This window comes from Delphinapterus leucas, chromosome 2 (assembly GCF_059928025.1).
Source record: "Delphinapterus leucas isolate spDelLeu-1000000601 "Yukka" chromosome 2, BTC_Dleu_Yukka2, whole genome shotgun sequence".
NCBI classification, from domain to species: Eukaryota; Metazoa; Chordata; class Mammalia; order Artiodactyla; family Monodontidae; genus Delphinapterus; species Delphinapterus leucas.
Window position 1 is genome coordinate 38,444,309 of NC_143130.1, and position 19,984 is coordinate 38,464,292.

A 19,984-nucleotide genomic window follows, 5' to 3' on the forward strand; every position below is an offset into this window, starting at 1 on the left:
GATGATCTCATCTTAACACCCCATCTGCAAAGACCTGATTTCCAAATTCACATTTTCAGGTACTGTAGGTTATGACTGGGACATATCTTTTTGGAGGCCATTAATCAATCCACTCCAGCCACCAATACTAAAGTTTACTATATATTCTATTTCCCACCTGAAATTATGTCCAACGATGTTGTCCGACATAGCTTATCAGAGGTTCTACAACTGAGACCAAACAACATTAAGATACTCTAAGAACAACATACTAATATAAATGTAGACATATAGACATATACAGAATATATAAAGAATTCTCACAAGTTAATAATAAGCAATTTAAAATGGTCAAAAGATGGAGTTCCCTGGTGGTCCAGTGGTTAAGACTCCACGCTTCCACTGCAGGGGGTGCGGGTTGGATCCCTGGTCGGGGAACTAAGATCCCACATGCTGCGTGGTGTGGCCAAAAAATATATAAATAAATTAATTAAATTAAATGGTCAAAAGATCTGAAGAGACGCTTCACAAAAGAAGATACACACATGCCCAATAAGCATATGAGAAGGTGCTCAGCGTCATTAGTTATCGTCAGGGACTGGCCCGTGGGAGGCACCAAGGGGGCTTAGATTTACAGTGCTGTACACTACATAAGAGATCTTCTAGTTGCCAGGGTAGCCACATTCCCAGAGACATTAACAAAGGTGGGGCCTTGGACTAAGACACTGACCACCTAACTTGTAGCAAATGGGTTCTAGTTATCACTACTGAAAAAGAAACAGTGGATGCACATCCCTGGTCCAATCAACTGTGGCCAGTGGATAGGGTCACAATGTTCAGGGTGGCTGATGGGTCCCTCCACAGTGGGTAAAGTAGAAGTTATATGTGGGGCAGACACGCTAAAAGATCAATCTGACAGGTACAGACATAGCACAGCCTTTAGAGTTGAGCTCTGTGATATTCATTCAGCAAGTCACTTGCCTTCTCTAAGTCTCAATTTCTTCACCTGCAAATAGGAACACTGCAACTTGCCTTAGTGTTTTTAATGAAGATTAAACTAGAAAATGCACGTAAAGCAAATGACACAGCTGGCCCAGGAAGGTGGTCTTTCTTCCACCTCCATGGAGGTGAACATAACCGATTCTTCCTGCTCGTGGGGTGGGAAATGGAAGTGGCTCCTGAGAGGAACACTTTAAGCCTGAATTACTCCAAGTCCAAAGGAATGTCCCCAAGAATGCTTGGTCCCAGGACAATCCCAGGAACTGGAACAAGTTTTCCTAAAGGAGCCATAACATCCACTTTGATTCGTAGCCCCCTCTCCATGGTTTACCTCTGAGGCAGAGAAGAACCTTTATGTCAATGGAACTTGGCTTGAGTTTGGGGGCCTCTTCCAGGCAGATAATTCCCCATGCACCTTTCTACTGGACACACTTCATTAGGGCTTGCCCTCGAATACTCCCTTGATTCTATGTTCTGACATCTCTCTAATGCTCCTATTTCGGCCCTCTAGACTTGGCCTTGAGGTTACTATTTGATCTCCTTCGCTGATCTCTTGTTAAGAACTGACTTGGCTTTTTATTCTCCCTTCCTGCTCTTTGTACTTTTACTTACACTGAGTAGGATCACATGTCCCTTGTCAGCCCATTGAGACCAACCCTTGGTGCTGCCCAAAGGCCAGATCTCAAGCTGGCCTTGCTCAGTACCCCCAAGGGGAGATTTGAACAAAACCCAATTATCCACTGGGACCTAGACCATGCACATGGCCATGCGTGATCTCATAAGGACAGACACCAGGTGAGTCTCCTGGGACTCACTCCATTTGCCTCTACAGCAAAACAAGAGATAAGGAGTAGGCAAAAGTGAGGATGGGATCCCAACTTGAAGCTAAGCAGTGTCCATGCTAAGGGTCAAATACACCTGGCAATACCTATTGAATTGAAAGATGTGCCTGTCAGGAGTCCCTTCGTTTGAGGGATGGAGAAATCTCAGAAGAACATATCCTCAAGGAAGAGGAAACCACGTAAATAAACTTGATCCATTTAAGAATATCTAGTACTTATTTATATTTAGAACTATAGTAGATTAGTGTCCCACAGGTCTGGAGGTTGGTAGGGTAACTCAGTTCTGGCCCATGTCTCTCTCTGGTAGGCTAGCTTGGGCATGCTCTCCTGGTGAAGATGCAGGTGCAAGAGCACAGGTGGGAAGGCTGAGTGCTATTTCAAGTTTCCGTTTGTATCCAGCCTGCTACGATCCCACAGGCCAAACAAGTCACAAGCTGGACCCCGAGTCAGAGTGGGCACAGGAGGAGTTTGCAGCTGTGCACGACTGTCTTAAAAATCAATTCAACATTAAGAATAACCAAGGCCTTTTTACCAACACAGTGTGTCATGTTTATTGGGCTATTCACAGGTCAGCTAAAACACCATGAAGGGAAAAGACCGGATGCCATCAGTAATGTCAGGAAACAAAATATTTAGCAGTTCTTAGTTTCAAGTGTCGCATTCCATCACAGCTTGAGGAATATGGGCAATTCACTAACAAAACTGCAGTGGGTGCCATTTATTTTTAGCAACAAGGAGCACATACGTTTATTTAACCAATGACTTTTAGGACAGTCAGCAAAAAAAAGAAGATGGTATTTTCATGTAGCTAAGACAAGAAAAGCATTTATACAAATTAAATGGATACAAAATACATTATAAAGAGAACACACATACAAAAGTCATTAAGCTGGTCAAAGAGCAAGAATGCCACAGAACACCACACTGAGAGAACCCTGGTGTGAATTCATTTCCGTTATGAAAGTACGTCCAAAGTTTGAGTTACACATTTACTGAGGTAAAGGCACAATCACTTCCACGTAATTAATGGGGAAGAATCCAGATTCCCCATGGAGCACTCCTTCATACCAGTTTTCATCTATCTGATTGGTTAATGTAATGATATCCCCTTCTTTAAATCCTAGTTCTCCTTGGTTTTCTGGCTCAAACTCATAGAGACCACGACAGCAGGGCTGGTCCATGGGAATGTGAGAACCTGTCCACATCACATGGAGACAAAAAGCACAGGTTAACACGACAAATCACCCAGGGAGCATTGCAAAGGTGGAGAGTCGCAGAGACCACGACAGCAAGCCCCTGCCTTCCTTCCCAGGACAAGGCCGGCTCAACCCACCTCACAGGTGCTGTACTTGTGGCCTCTGCCCTCCTCAGCTCTCCCAGCTGCCCTAGATGACCTCCTGGGCCCACGGCTTTTCTCATCAGTTCTCCCGGCCAGAGAATTCAGGCCCAGCCCCTGTCCTTGAAGCAGCTACTCAGCTCTGCCTGGAGCCCGAGGGAGGTGCAGAATTACAAGGCCCAACCCCTGCCCTCAGGGAGCTCATAGTTTCTTTCTGGAGACTGGAAAACACATGGGAAACATTTAAAAAACAAAGATGAGGTACTGTATCACCCTATAGCTCAGAGAAGAAGAAAGCAGGAAAGGCCTGGGTGGTCAGGGACATTTTCCTAGAGCTGGTGACCAGGAGCTAGAACATGGCAGGGTGTGAGACTGGAGAGGGATGAGGAGAATCTCTACAGACCAGCCTGCAGTCTGGGGATTGTTGTACTAAGCCAGAAGTTCTCAGAATAACATCTTTTAAATAATTGCTTTTTCATTTCAAAACTAAAACTAAACATGGTAAAAAGAGAGAAAAGACATGCAAAATTGAGAAAAGTTAGCTGTAAACCACTAATGAAGAGGTAACCAATGTTAAATTAACATTATGGCATAGAAGCTTCCAGATATTTTTATGAATTTGTTTGTGTATGTATTTACATATAGCTGTTTGCATAAAACAATTCCTGTATATATTACTGTGAACATCTTTCCAGGTTACATTTAATTACTGACCAGTTGTCAGCTGTTATCAGTATAACATAATTTCTTTAACCGATCTCCTATTATAGGATATTTAAAGGTCTTCCTTTCTTCCCATCCTTCCCTTCCTTCTTTCCTTCTTTCTTTCCTTCCTTCCTCTTTCTTTCTCTCTTCCCTTCTCCATTCCTTCCTTTTCATTTCCCTGTTTGTTTTCTCTTGGCTTTCATTGATAACTCTTTGAAAAATATCCTAATGTATGTGTATTTACAAATATGTACATTTAATTCCTGAGGGTAAACGTCTAGAAGGAAATTGGCTGTTCATAGACATAAATTTTTCCAAGACTTTCAAAATGTACTATCAATGTATTTTTTCTATGATTTTTTGGTCTTAAAAGTACTAGGAGCCCCTAAGATATTATACACTTTTATACTATAAATATTGACCTTATATCTGTCATGTTTGATGCAAGCAGTATTCCCAGCTTATTATCTGTTTCTTTTTTTTCTTTTATTTTGTTTTTGGAGTGTGTACTGGGGATGGGGCAGGGATGGGGGTTTCTGTTTTGTTTTGGCATACATGCAGAAATTTTACACAACATAAGCAGTCAAACTGATGAAACTTTTCATTCATGGTTTCCCTTCTACAGTTATATATGAATATTCAACTAAATTTATCCAAGTACTCTTTTTAAATTAATTTTTAATGTGAAAATGTTTTCTTTCAACCCGTTTGCATTTTTGCAAATAAAGGTATTATTTGCTTTTAATAATGTTTAAGCAGTTATCACAACACGATTTATTAAATAACCCATTCTGCTCCACTGATTTCAAATACTGCTTTTATCTTTATCAATATCATACATTTAATTATCACGTGCACTTGGATCTATTTTAGGATCTTCTACTTTGCTCCACTGATCCGTTTCAGTAACTGTACCACACTACTTTAAATATTGTAGCTTTGAAGTAAAGGTTAGTAATTAGTAAAGCAAGTTCCTCATTATTACTCTTCTACAGGCATATGTTGGAGATATTGCAGGTTTGGTTCCAGACCACCGCAATAAAGCAAACATCGCAATAAAGCAAACATCTCAATAAAGCAAGTCACCCAAATTTTTTGGTTTCCCAGTGCATATAAAAGTTATGTTTACACTAAACTGTACTGTGTTAAGTGTGCAGTAGCATTTTGTCTAAAAAACAATGTGTACACCTTAATTTAAAAATACTTTATTGCTAAAAAATGCTAACCATCATCTGAGCCTTCAGTGAGTCCTAATCTTTTTGCTGGTGGAGGGTCAGCCATGCTGATGGCTGCTGACTGGTCAGGGTGGTGGCTGCTGAAGGCTGGGAGGCTGTGACAACTTCTTAAAATAAGACAACAGTGAAGTTTGCTGCATCAGTTGACTCTTCCTTTCACAAGTGATTTCTCTGTAGCAGGCAATGCTATTGGATAGCATTTTACCCACAGTAGAACTTCTGTCAAAATTGGAGTCAATCCTCTCAAACTCTGCTGCTGCTTTATCAACTAAGTTTATGTAATATTCTAAATCTTTTACTGTCATTTCAACAGCCTTCACAGCATCTTCATCAGGAGTAGATTCCATCTCAAAAAACCAGAAACCACTTTCTTTGCTCATCTATAAGAAGCAACTCCTCATCTGTTGAAGTTTTATCATGAGATTGCAGCAATTCAGTCACATCTTCAGGCTCCACTTCTAATTCTAGTCTTCTTGTTATTTCCACCACATCTGCAGTTACTTCCTCCTCTGAAGTCTTGAACCCCTCAAAGTCATCCGTGAGAGTTGGAATCAACTTCTTCTGATAATGTTGATATTTTGACCTCTTCCCATGAATCATGAATGTTCTTAATGGCATCTAGAATGCTGAATCCCTCTCAGAAGGTTTTCAATTTACTTTGTCCAGATCCATCAGAGGGATCACTATCTGTGGCAGCCACAGTCTTACAAAATGTATTCTTAAATAATAAGACTTGAAAGTTGAAGTTACTCCTTGATCCATGGGCTGCAGAATGGATGCTGTGTTAGCAGGCATGAAAACAACACTGATCTCATTGTACGTCTCCATCAGAGCTCTTGGGTGACTGGGTGCATTGTCAATGAACACTAATATTTTGAAAGGAATCATTTATTCTGAGCAGTAGGTCTCAACAGTGGGCTTAAAATATTCAGTCAACCATGTTGTAAACGGATGTGCTGTCATCCAGGCTTTGCTGTTCCATTTCTAGAGCACAGACAGAGTAGATTTAGTATAATTCTGAAGGGATTTAAGATTTTCAGAATGTTAAGTGAGCTCTGGCTTCAACTGAAAGTCACCAGCAGCATTAGCCCCTACCAGTAGAGTCAACCTGTCCTTTGAAGCCAGGCATTGACTTCTCCTCTCTAGCTATGAAAGTCCTAGATGGCACCTTCCAGTAAAAGGCCATTTCATCTACATTGAAGATCTGTTGTTTAGTGTAACCACCTTCATTAACGATCTTAGCCTGATCTTCTGGATAACCTGCTGCAGCTTCTACATCAGCACTTGCTGCTTCCCCTTGCACTTTTACATCACGGAGGCAGCTTCTTTCCTTAAACCTCATGAACGACTTCTGCTAGCTTCAGACTTTTCTTCTGTAGCTTTCTCACCTCAGCCTTCACAGAATTGAAAAGAGTTAGGACCTTGCTCTGGATTAGGCTTTGGCTTAAGGGAATGTTGTGGCTGGTTTGATCTTCTCTCCAGATCACTGAAACTTTCTCCATATCAGCAATAAAGCTGTTTCACTTTCTTATCATTTGTGTGTTCACTGGAGTAGCACTTTTAATTTCCTTCAAGAACTTTTCCTTTGCATTCACATCTTGGCTCCTGTTTGGTGCAAGAGGCCTAGATTTTCACCTATCCTAGCTTTCGACATGCCTTCCTCACTAAGCTTAAGCAATTCTAGCTTTTGATTTAAAATGAGACGTGCGACCCTTCCTTTCACTTGAACACTCAGAGGCGATTGTAGGGTTATTAATTGGCCTAACTTCAATACTGTTGTGTCTTGGGGAATAGGGAGGGTGAGGAGAGGGAGAGAGATGGAGGAGTGGCAGGTTGGTGGAGCAGTCAGAACACAGACGTTTTTCAAGTTCATCACCTTATATGGGCAATTTGTGTCCCCCCCAAAACAATGACAATAATAACATCAAAGATCACACATCACACATCACCACAACAAATAAAATAATAATGAAAAAGTTTGAATTATTGTGAGAATTACCCAAATGTAACCCAGAAACACAAAGTGAGCAAACACTGTTGGAAAAATGGTGTCCACAGACTTGCTCGATACAGGGTTGCCACAAACCTTCAATTTGTAAAGAATGCAGTATCTGCAAAGTGCAATAAAACAAGGTCTGCCTGTAGTTAAGAATTTCCTATTCCCACAAAATCATTCAACCAGGTAAATTTTAGTATCAATGTATTGAGTTACCCTCATCTTGACTTTAACTGGGTCATATTGTTTGAGTAATAGTAAGATTAATGTTACAAGATTATTTTTAAATGAATGACCATTGCATGCCTTGAGGAAACCACACTTGTTTCTGTGTTGTACATTTATGCTACGTCTAGACGGGGTTTGTTACTATTTTAGATTTTTACCTCTTTATTTTAAAATGAAATTACTTCCTTTTTATATTTTGGTATAAGAGCATTTATAAAGTAAATTAAACTCTTTTCTCTGTTCTCTAAAACATTCAAACTTGAAGATTCGATTTTAAAATGCCCCTAATTATCTAGGCCTATGGATTTCTGAAGACAGAAGGCTTTCTAGGATAGCTTATGATAGGGGCTTAGTGTGTCTGGGAAGGACATATGGTCACCCCAGTCCAGTTCCCTACAGATCCTAAAGGGGACATGTGGCCCCAGTGGTTCCCATGGTTCCATGCAGAGGAGCCAAAGGTGAGAGAATGGGCAGGAGCTGAGGGGCTGCCCTGGCCAAGTGAGGTGATGCCCCTCGCAGAGGGGGTGGAGGGCAAGGACCACCGGTGAGTTCAGAGGGAGACCTGATTGTCCCAGTCAAGATGGAGGTGGAAGGAGGCTGAACCCCACCCCAGGAAAACCACACACTGCATCCACATGAGGCCACCACATGGACAGAGGCCACCACCAGTGGACGGAACAGGCCATCCAGGAGGAGACCAGGGAAGCCTGCACACCACAACAGCAGACACTTGTTCCTCTTTACATCACCCGAGCAGAGTGAGGTCTGCAAAGCAGGGAATGCAGCACCCCAGAGCCAGACCAGGCCAGTTTCACGGGTTTTGGCCTTAAGAAGAGGGCTTAATCCTTTCCCATGATTGAAATATCTGCACACGTGTGACCTCTGCCATCCTATGTTTTCCATTTCTATTTCCTTTTTCTATTATTATGAAACATTCTTATTTCTCTCCCTGTCCAGACTTCAACTGAGAGTTGAAACAAGCTCTGCTAGAGATTGTGTTCCTTCCTCACCAAGTCTTTTCCATCCAAGTAAAGAGAGAAGATAGATTTGGGTTGGTCAAATGAGAAGCCCCTTTGTCCTGGGGAAGGGATGGGAGGTGGCAGCAAATTCACCATGCAGCACCCCTTTCTCTGGGGGCAGTCCTCCCTCGGTGCCACCCCACTGCTAAACTTCCACGCACACTGTCCACCCCACGTGGGAGTGAGAGCCAACCCCCCCCCACTGGCATAAGGAGCGTTTCTCACCTACTGCCTTTCTGCTGCAGTGGTTCTCAACCTGGCGGCACATTAAAAGGCCCACTGCCCAGGCTGACCCCAGACCAATTAAATCAGTAGCTCTGGCAATGGGACCCAGACAAGGGGGAAATTTTAAAAATTTCTCAGGTGTTTCCAATTTCCAAAGGAGGTTGCGAACCACCAGACTCATGGCCCTCTTTCCCTCCATTTCCTTTGACCAGAGCCCGGGAGTGTCAAGGAGCTCCTGGGGAAAGGGAAGAGCGTGGTGGCGGGTCAGCGGGGGGGGGGGGGGGGGGGGGAGGTTCTTCTTCCCCTGCAGGTGGGAAGCTCCTTCCCAGGTGGTGCTTCCAGGTAGGCCAGCATTTTAAAATCTGGGCCCCCTTCACTATTATCTCTAGAATCTACCTGATGTTTCTAGCATGTAGATGGCTCCTTCCATGACAGACGCCCCCATCCCACCCCAAGTCTGTATATTCCTCTTGTCATAATGATGGTAATTGGGAAGTAGAAGGATTTAAATAGGGGGCCCAGTTCATGATCTTGAATATGAACAGAATAACCTTCAGTGATTTCAAAACATTGGGGATTTGTGCGTTTCCAAGCAGAACTTTCCATTTTCCTTTGGAAATACAGCTCCTATCTGGGTGGGCAGGGGGGCTGGGAGCTGGGCACTGAAACCCTACAGCAATTCAAGCCTCTGAGTCAAAGTCAATTTTATTAATGAATAACTGTTTCCATGTGGTCTATTAAAATGATTAGTATTCTTTTATCATTTCTCCCACTGTCAGTTTTTAACAGAGACGGAGTCAGGTGCCAAAGCACATAGTGGTCTTGGGAAGCATTTCCTTGAACACAAAATAACAGTGCTAGAAGGGTCTCTGGTGGTCTTCAGTGAACCCTCCTCTTTTTGAAGACGAGGTCACAGCAGCCTGGCCTCAGAGCTAATGGCAAAGGCAGAAAGAGATACCAGGGCTCCAGACCCCAACCCATGACCTACCCACCTGATGTCACCTCCTATGTGATCTATGCCACTGCTAAGGGTTGCCAAGAAATTTCACAGGCTATCACACTGACTTACAGGGCTAATTGTGTGTGTGTGTGTATATATATATTTTTTCCCCCTCCCATTTACTTTGTAAGCTACCTACAATGACTAAAATAAATACTAAATGGCAGGCATGCACTTATCCCAACCACCACCTATGTGTGCATACGTGTGCACCCCCTGCACACATGCACTGAACAGATCGGGGGTAAGACACATCACTCACTTCTCACTTCATTTATTCCAGGCGAGGGACCATTGCCACACCGCCCACTTTGATTTCCTAAGAGCTCCAAGTGACCAAGCACTCACATCACACTCCATCAGCAAATGAACCCCAAACCTGGCATCTCTCCCGAGACCCCTGAGTGGAAAGCCCCCGGGCAAGTGTTCCCTGACTCAGGTAATAAGACACGAGCACCGGGCTCTCCCCCATCTCTGCGCTGCGTCCCCTCCACCCACTGAACACAGGTCTCAACGGTGCGGGCACCCGGCAGATCCACACCCAGCAGAGCTTGGTCTGGCTGTCCTGAACTACACCCTCAGCAGGACAATATCCTCCAATATCGTCCAATGCATTTGTCACGCTGGGTCGTTTTGGCCGTCTGGGCCCCTCAACCCAAGTAGCCATGGCTGCCCTTTCTTTAGGGAGAAGGTGGAACCTGCACGCGAGCAATCAATGTTTAGCTGGTAAATTCCAAAATAATGCCATTTCAGTTGTGAAATGGTCTGAACGCCAAGGCTTTCAGGCTTTCATGCCAGAGCCAGGTAGGCTTTTATGAGATTTGAGAAGTGGGACAGAGGGGTGGGGTGGGGGGGGTGGGGAGACTTCTGGGGCGGAGAGACTTCTGCTTCCAAGGAAGCAGAGCTTGAAGAACTCCAGAGCATAGAGGTTTGTATTACAAGCTGTGGGGAGGGAAGGGCTGTTTCCTGCCACCCAGAGAAGAGATAGGAGCTCTTTCTGGAGTCAGGGAGGAGGCCTGGTGAGAGAAGAGGGCAGGGAAGAAGGCTGAACTGCTCCCTGGATTCCACCCTGGGTGGGGGGTCTTAGCCCCACTTCCCACTGGAACTGTGGGGGAAGGCAGGCCCCCAAAGTGCTCTAGACTTGGGGGCACTGAGCACAGTGGAAATGGTGGGTGGTATCATTAAACAGAGACGGCGTCTGAGGGGGCCACCCTTGGCTCCCCACGAACTGTGAACACGTGTCAAGTCCCGGCAGGAAGTGAGGAAGTGCTGCAGGGGCAGCTGGACCAGAGATGGCCTGGTGGTGGGTACACAGGCTCTGAATGCAGAGATCCAGCAACCCAGAGGCAGAGAGTCAGGCCCCGGACCCAGGCCTGGACCTGGAGTGACAAGTTATCTCAGCTGTGGAAGCAGTTAAGACCCCCGACACGCTTCCCCACCTGCCACTGTGATGTTCCCTAAACTCCCCCTGCACCCAGGCAACCTCTCGGGGTACAGAAGGAGGTAGGAGAGAACCTTGGAGGAAAACCAATAGTCCTTGCAGGAAATTTCAACCGAATGACTAGGTTTAAATCCTGAATTGACAAAGCAATAAATGGATAGTCTGCACTTTCTATTGGAAGAGACTGCATTACCTTGAAATGGCAAGATTACGTTTTTTTCCACCATTAGAAGAAATGGAAAAAAGATTAAATTTTTTTTTTTTGGCCAACAGTAGAAATGGAAAAAAGATTAAGTTGTTTCCGCTATCAGTCTAAATGGAGGCTCGTAAGCAAGTTCAGTTAAAAAGAAATAAAGTTTGTGCCCATTTGCGTGATGGTGTGTGAATTTTCCCTCTCCACAAAAGACAAGACAGTGTCACCACGGATGGAACCCAAAAGTGCAGGCAGAAAAGGTGACATGTCCTCAGTGAGACCTTTTCAAACTGGACTAGGCACAAACGTGGGCGAGGTGCCTGAGTGCCCAGATCTTCCCGTAATAAAGGAGGGGTCCTACCCAGCACCCCATCTTTGTTGAACACCCACTCCCCTTTCCCCTGGGGTCTTGCTCCACCACCTCCATCTCTATGCTTTCTCGTGCTTGGTAGTTGGCACCTGAAACTGCTGAGAATTTGTGCACGTGAGCTTCTGGCAGCCGAAACCCCAACCCAGTCTTCCTTGTTAAGGCACTAAAACAAAGATTATTTTAACAGCGAAAAGGGAGTGTCCCTGTTAAATATTTATTATTCAAGCTCTGTTCCACCCCATTTGGGGAAGAAAAAAAAAAGAGAGACCCTACCACAAGAACGGTAAGGTGGCCGGTCAGTCAGTACTACATCGGCAACACACAATAGGTCAGGAAATTTCACTTCCCTCTTGGCAATAATGTGGACCGGTTTTTAATAATAATGGGCCCCCTCTTGTTTTAACAGCAGGAAAATTCTTTGGATGCCCTTCCCCCAACCCCGCCTTTTGTTTCCCAAAGTCCCTGCTGCCAAGGGCTACTCACGTGTACGGAATTGCTGGGCACACTTTATTCTGGTAGCGATAGCCCCACAGTGAATTAATTCTGCAGTCCCAGTCAGCTATGGGGATGAAATACTAACCCTCCATTTTTCAGTGAACACCAAGTGCCAGGACAATATTCTAAGTGCCTGTTAGCAGATTTAATTCTCAGAGAAACCCTTTGATGAGGTACCATTATTTCCCCCAATTTGATGGATGGGGAAACCTAGGTTCAAAGCAATTAAGCAGCAGGGCTGATATCTGACCTCCATCTAGGTCCAGAGTCTGTGTTCTTGATCGCCACTTCATGCAGCCACTCTGAAAATTGTTGGCTGGTGAGTTTACACCCACTCAGCTTCTGAGCCAACCCCAGCCAAGGGGATGGTCCATCACCTAGGTTAGAAAGAGCCTGTGGGTCCTCAGCTGGGCAGGCTCCAGGAGTTCCCATGCCTTGGGATGCTCTTTATTTATTATTTCTTTTGAGAAAAATATTGTTTAAAATCTTTTTTAATGAGGTATAATGTATACAGATAAGTGCACATATCATAAGTGTAGAGTTTAATGAATTTTCACAAACTGAAACATCTGTGCAGCTAGCATCAAGATCAAGAAATAAAACTTTAGTAGCATCTTAGAGCTCAGTCATGTTCTTTCCTCTTTAAGAAAGATGTTCTTTCCATCTTAGAGCTCAGTACTCCCCCAAAGGTAATCACTAGCCTGACTCCTAATGCTATACATTAGTTATGTCTGTTTTTTGAGTTTAACGTTAATGGAATCATACAGTATGCACTCTGGTGTCTCGTTTGTTTCACTCAACGTTGTATCTGTGTGGAGTGTGACTAAGTTCTTCATCTTGTTTAATTTTGTGTGTGTGTGTGTCTTTTTGATGTATATAACAATATAGTTCAGTATTAGATCCATATAGTCTATAAATAAAGACAACGTTTGGGGGGATGTGTGAGGAATGCTCTTTAGGAGCATCCTCCACCTAAATCCTTCTCTGATCCTGGAAGGCCTGCCCACATCCCAGCTCGCCCTGCCCATCACTTGAGGGATGTCCTTCAGGTACTTATTCTCTGTGCTGCTTCAAAGTGAGCAACTCAGGCTTCAATCAAAAAATAATAATAATAACCAAACAAAAACAGGTGTCTACTCCAGGTGGTGCACCAGACACTAGAGTGGAAGTGGCATCAGATAAGGCTGGCGTTTCTGCAGCCCAGCCGGCTCCTGTGCTCCCTCCCTCTCTCTCTCTCTGCCATGTGCCAGGACCTGGGAGCCTGTTCTCCAAGGCTGTGTTTCTCATCCTGACTTTGAAGGAGATAAAGGTGGAGGTAGGAGTGGTCAGTGGGGCAGGGGACATTCTTCTCTCCGCAGCACTAAAAATCACAGCTCTTTTGCTGTACTTGAACTTGGCTAATTTCCAGATCACCAAAGGAGCCCACTGTACCCTCTTCTCTGCTGGCCCTGGCTTTGTGGATTTCGTTACCTGGAAGCATTTGGTTGGAGCATCCCAACTGAAAGGCAAGCTACAACCCCCACTCCTAATTTTTGGGTTGGGGTGGGGAAGGGGCTGGAGAGAGAAGGAAAATTCACACAACTGCTGTCCACATGAGTGCCTATCAGGGTACAAGGTATGGAGTCTACGGAAGCTACTGACCTGAGGAGGGCTCTTTGTCTTTTAGTAAATGCCCCAGACGGCTGTGCCTTTTGAGTTTTTGTTCCTGCTTTTTATAGTTTTTCTCTTGCCTCCCTTGTAGTCAGGCTGCGACCTGTCACTTTTTCCTGCCGACAGTGGGCCTTCCGAAAGCAGTCCCCAAGGCCTTTCTAATCTGCTGCTTCCAGTCTGCTGTAGGCTGGGAAATCAGATAACCAATTATGTAACATTAACAGCTGCTGTGTCGTGGGCTCTTGCTCTGCAGCAAGTACCGCGCGTGCCCAGCACCTCTTATTTATGTGATCTAATTTAACCCTTAGAATAACCCTATGCAGTTGGGGTGATACTTCCTGTTCTTATGATGACAGAATTTTGATCCAGAGGTGAGAGCCGGAATTTGGCCCTTCCTCTGACTCCAAAGCCCACTGTCACCAAGACAGGTGACACCTATCTTGGCTGGGTGAGCTTGTTTTCTGCTCACTTCCTGGTCTCAAATCTGGAATGCAGAGGTATTTCCATGACTTCTGCTACCCAGGGGCAGCTAAGGAACAGAGAGGAAGGTACCTGAGAACAGGTAAAATCGGCAATCACCCTGAGACTTACTATACCTGTACCATCTAACTAGAGAGCTCATCTCTTAACGTGTTGGGGCAAAAACACTAACTTGGAACTTTCAAGTCTATTTCTGGTTCACACTCATTCTCAAACACCGAGTGTGCACTATGGGCCAGGCACCATGCCCAACATATTAGACACCATCTCTCTTGAATTAGAACGAGCATATCTGGTTCAAGTTCCCTTCAAAAGGTGTCATTTTTTTTTTCCTATCTAAAATCTCAAGCTCTTGTAGCAAAAATTTTTTTGAAGCTAACACTTCTCCTTGAGCTGACCCAAACAAAGCATTGGTATATAACTCTGATAAATACCACAAAACCCATTTTGTTCAACATCTGTAAGTACTATTTTTGTCCATTTGGTAAGAACATATGAGACAAAAACTTCAGATCCCTGGGTTCTAGCCCTGGGTTAGGTCACCTCTGGGCCCTGATTTCCTTACCTGAAAATTTTAAGTATTAATCTATGGTTAATGCTATGGACTGAATGCTTGTGTCCCCCCAATATTTAGATGTTGAAGTCCTAATCCCCAAAGTGGTGGTATTTGGAGGTGGGGACTTTGGGAGGTGACAGGGTCATGAGGGTGGAGCCCTCATGAATGGGGTTAGTGCCACCCTGTGTACAGACACAACGAGAAGACAGCCATCTGCAAACCAAGAAGAGGGCCCTCACCAGACACCGAATCTGCCGGCACCTTGATCTTGAACTTCCCAGACTTCAGAACTGTGAGAAATAAATGTTTGTTGTTTTAAGCCCCTCAGTCTAGTACTCATTATAGCAGCTCAAGCTAAGACAGTTAAGTAATAAACTAGTAAGTAAAGTCTAGTAAAAGTCTATGAACTACCTTTCTAGAAATAAGAAATCTGTATTTATCCATAGGAGATGTGATTTATTAAAATGACTTGTCAATGGAACTCAAGCTTAATCATTACAGTCTATAAAAATAAGCATGTGTAATTTGTTTTTACCTTGATACCAATCCTCCACCACTTACACAGGTTATATGAGATGGGTTTAACTAGTAAAGTTTGTGCCCACCCCCCTTACAAAGCTTTCCCTTGTGTACGGAGATGACTTTTGCACATTTCTCAGAAGCCACGGCCCATTTACTTAACAAAGTTTCCTGGGAGGTGACTCCTCAACTACAGCCAGGTCCAGTGCTTGTGGGTTGGCTCTGCCACTCTGAACTCAGGAAAAAGGGAAGACAAATGACAGCCTTAATCAGAGGTGGCTTCCTGGCCACTGGCATGGGGATCAGCTTGCAGATGGTGTTTTGCTTGGCCTGCTCCTTGCTTTGTACAGTGTGGATTAGTTGACAGTATTTTAAAAATAAGGAGATTGCACATAAATATATGATCTCTGGCTTCTCTCGGAAGATCATAAAGGCTGGCTACCCTAGGTCCACATTCTCAGGCAAAGCGGCTGCTGTTTGCACAGGGCAAGTGTTCTCTAGGTGGCTACAGACTCCTCCGCCTGTGGTGCTCCTAGGTGGCTACAGACTCCTCCGCCTGTGGTGCTCCTGACTTGGAGGTCTGTCGTCAGACATCTTTCACTGGCCTGGCACTGTTTTCTTACACCTTCCTACGTCTCTCATTCCCATGATCTGGCATCAGGGTTTGCACCTGAGGCCACACCCACTCGACAAGCCCAGGAGGTATCACAAACAAGTCCAGGATTCCAACGAAAAGTCCTCTGGGATTGTGGTGCATGGCTGCCCTGTTTGTAATCCCTGGAAACTGACTTCTACTGGCTATTTTTTTACTATTTAGATAACGTTGTTTTAAATTTTAGCTTAAAGACCAAGCATACCATTGTAGAACATACACTAAGATTTTTAAAAACGCATTTGAGACAATATAACCATTTCAGCCAAGAAGTATTAAAATTCCTACAACTAAGTTAGAAATTACGTCCTACAGGCTTTTCAAAAACTCTTTTTGCAGACTATTTAGAAGAGTTACAGGAAACCATTCCCTGCAGCGAGAAAACCTTTCTCTCTAAAGCTTCCTTGAGATGAAAAATAAAACAAGGACTCTCCCCCTTTCGCACATCGATGGCTACTGATCAACCATACTCATCAGAGTTCACATTTTAAGTTTTAGTAACATTTTTTAAAATACAGAAAATATAAAAATGTTCAATCTGCACTTTTCAAATTTTTACGAATGCTGAGCACTCGGCAAAGATAACTATTGCACCCACAGAATTTAGAGCTGGCAAAGAAACTTGGAATGTATTAAGTCCAATCACTTCATTTAGGGACAAGTAGAAATCAGTCTAGAGATGTTAAGAAACTCTTCCCAAAGTCACACAGCGAATAAGTGCTAGAGTCTGAATTCCAACGTGGGGCTCCTGTTTTTTGCTTATTTCTCTTTGCCTATAACTCTGACTCTGAACCACTATCGATCATATACAGAAATGGATATTGGGGGAGGGCTGGTGGCAGGGGGAAAAAATAAAAAAACAAGAAAAAAGTGGAAAGAACAGAAGACAAAAAATGAAAAATAGCTGCTGACTGAGCAATCATCATTGCCACTGCTGTGTGAAATTTTAATTTCCTCTTTGGAAATTTAGGTTAAAAATACATCTATTTCTATTTACAGAGTGCTCGTCTTCTTTAAGTTTCACACTTCACACTTTACTTTTGAATACACGTTTATTTTCTAATGTAATCCTAGAGATTTTACTCCGATGAGGGGAACGACTTAGGCTCTCAACATTATATCCGAGCCCCCTCAGAAGTGTGAAGGCATTTATAAAAGTCTCTTTGTACCTACAGGGAGTTAGAAAGTCTTAATATAAGCCATTTGAGAGATTTATTTTGCCTCGCTCTGAAAGGCCTGTAGCACACATTTGGAAACCACATTTGTTCACTCATCCCAGCCTTCCACATTCTTACCGTCCATCTCAGTTTGGTCCATATTAACCCTCAGCTGTGATTATATAAAGTGGTGCTCTCTTTAAGAACAGCAGTGAAAATGAAAACCTTCACAAAGAAATGAGTTGATTGAAAAAATGTAAAAGATACTCTGTCTTCTAGTCTTTACCTTTAGAATTCAGCAAGCGATAACTTACCCAGGGTAGGGAAGATACTTGAGCATAGGTCACAAGCTCCTATACTATTTTCCTCAAAACCAAGGGTTTTCTGGGAACGGCCCAGGCACGCATTTTAGCACGAAGACTTTTCTCGGCCTCCCTTTCTCTTTGGGGACACAGAGGCAGCACACGCTGCGGAGGCGTCATGACCCCACACTCAGGGGCTTGGACAGGCGGTGGTTTCTCCTAGCCAGGGCCTAAACTTGGATTTTTGTCTGCAATCCATCATTTCAAGATGTGATTTCCAACCCCCCCCCACCCCTTCTCCATTTCTGGCTCACTTCATTCATTCTCCTAAGTACCTAGAAATGATATTATCAAAGATTCCATCTCAGTCCCACAATGGATTCTGCCTAATTGATCTATGTCCTTTCATCTCCCTTTTTTTTCTTTAGAAAGAAGAAATGATGAAGAAAATGTTCTTGGAATTCACTTCTGGCAGAGTCCTGTGAGCTTTGCTTTAAATTGTTAGTGAAATGCTTGACATTTTTCCTTCGCTTTATAAACATTATGTGCAAATCATTCAGAATCCTAATGGAAGGTAATTTCCCATTAACGCAGGCTATAAAAATGCCATTTTCTTCTGAAACTGTGCCTTAGAAACAAACAGTACAAGATCTCTGCACATTTGCAAATTCTCCCCACAAATCAACGAAGCCCGATGCTGAAATGGGGACGAAAGCTACCACCAAGGGAACTTTCTAGAGGCAGCCTAGAAAAGGCAGAGGCATGTCATGGAGTTTGCCGCAATGGAGAATCCAGTTGTGGACACTGAGCCTTCTTAAAAGCCATCTTTGGCACATCTGTGATCTCTGGCCGACAATCACCCTTCTAACAACTTAATCTGCCTAGGGACTGAGCTACTGGCCAAGAAGGAGGGGACGTAAGCACTGACACGCACAGTCTGGATGAGGAAGCCAAGGAACTCACTGTCCTATCAGTGTTTCCTTCTTCCAAGTCAGATGAATACAACAGACTCCCTTTGCAACCACTTGCTGACCCAATTCCCTCTGATCAAGAATCTTGGAAAGAAATCATTCCCGATGCTCTTGAACATTCGCTAACATTTCCCAGTATTCTTTCTTAAAGATATAAAATAAAAAATCTATAAGGTGAAGTGCCCAGCTCTGCTACTTACAGGCTCTGTGACCTCAGGGAAATCTCACTTAACCTCTCTGAGCCTCCACTTACTCATCTGTAAAATGGGCATAATAATGGTACTAGAAATGTGTCTGAAGTATTTAATACATGACCTGACCCCTAGTAAGGACTCAATACGTGTAACTGCTATATTGTTAAATTATTATTTATTACTGCTCTATTTTTTATCACTTCCTTGCAATATTGTTACGAGTATGAAATGAGTTATGTATATAAAGCATCAAATAATAATACCTGGCTTATTCCTGGTACTCAAATGCTATGTCCTTATGCCCGTAAATGTTACTTTAATTAAAATACTTTTTTCATTTTTATTTTATGCCAGTCTGCGAGGTCAAATTTACTATAGGTAGATGAAAACACCTTCATCAAAGGAAAACTGAGTTCTCTCTCATAGCAAATGAGAGCATGGTATCTTGGAAGCTTGACTGGAGGCCTCATCTCCAAGAACTACCCCCCTGTTTGGATGCAGGCTGTAAGGGCAGAGAAGGTGGGGTAGGGATTGAGCCCTGGGGTCCTGGGGTCTGCTGATTCTGCTTCATTCAGATATAATACAGGGAGGGAGGTGGGCTGGAGTTGGGACTCATTTTCAAAGTTTTTAGTTAGTTTGTTTATATTCAGCTTCTTTCTAAACAGAAATTTTGAAATGGATTACAATGACATATGTATTCAGAATAGAGGTTTTACAAACCAGAAATAGAAAAGTAAAGCCATCAAAAGTAGGGAAACAACATATTTTCATCCAAACGCGAGAACCTGTGAGTAAAGGTGGGAGGGGACTATTAAAAATGATACTAGAGCAACAGACATACACTGGGACTGTCCCAAGCAAACTAGGGTGCATGGTCACCCTCGACAAAGGGGAGGAGGGGCACATGCACTAGCTGCGGTCATTTTATTTTTTATTTTTTTTATTCTTATAGTTTTTGGTTTTTATTTTTTTTTACATCTTTATTGGAGTATAATTGCTTTACAATGGTGTGTTAGTTTCTGCTTTATAACAAAGTGAATCAGTTATACATATACATATGTCCCCATATCTCTTCCCTCTTGCGTCTCCCTCCCTCCCACCCTCCCTATCCCACCCCTCCAGGCGGTCACAAAGCACCGAGCTGATCTCCCTGTGCTATGCGGCTGCTTCCCACTAGCTATCTATTTTACGTTTGGTAGTGTATATATGTCCATGCCTCTCTCTCGCTTTGTCCCAGCTTACCCTTCCCCCTCCCCATATCCTCAAGTCCATTCTCTAGTTTAATGACTGCTGTGCTTGAACTTCACATCTGGCCTTGAGCTTCCTGGGGGCAGGGAGAATAGAGACTATAATGGGGCACACAATTTTCTTTAAAGAAGGAAGTACGCCTATTCTTCAAAAGCCATCAATTTTCTCATTATGAAATACATTTCTGTTTAT

At 43.6% G+C, this 19,984-nt stretch overlaps 1 protein-coding gene across 1 annotated transcript in view; it reads right to left on the minus strand.

Annotated features, from left to right (window-relative positions):
- Window positions 1-377: 377 nt before the first annotated feature.
- Window positions 378-19,984, minus strand: part of SH3GL3 (SH3 domain containing GRB2 like 3, endophilin A3) — a 285,754-nt gene continuing 266,147 nt past the window's right edge. The window contains exon 9 of the mRNA XM_089906713.1: window positions 378-3,015. Coding sequence (XP_089762839.1) covers window positions 2,810-3,015 — 206 coding nt within the window. The 3' untranslated portion in view covers window positions 378-2,809. The remainder of the gene's footprint in view (window positions 3,016-19,984) is intronic.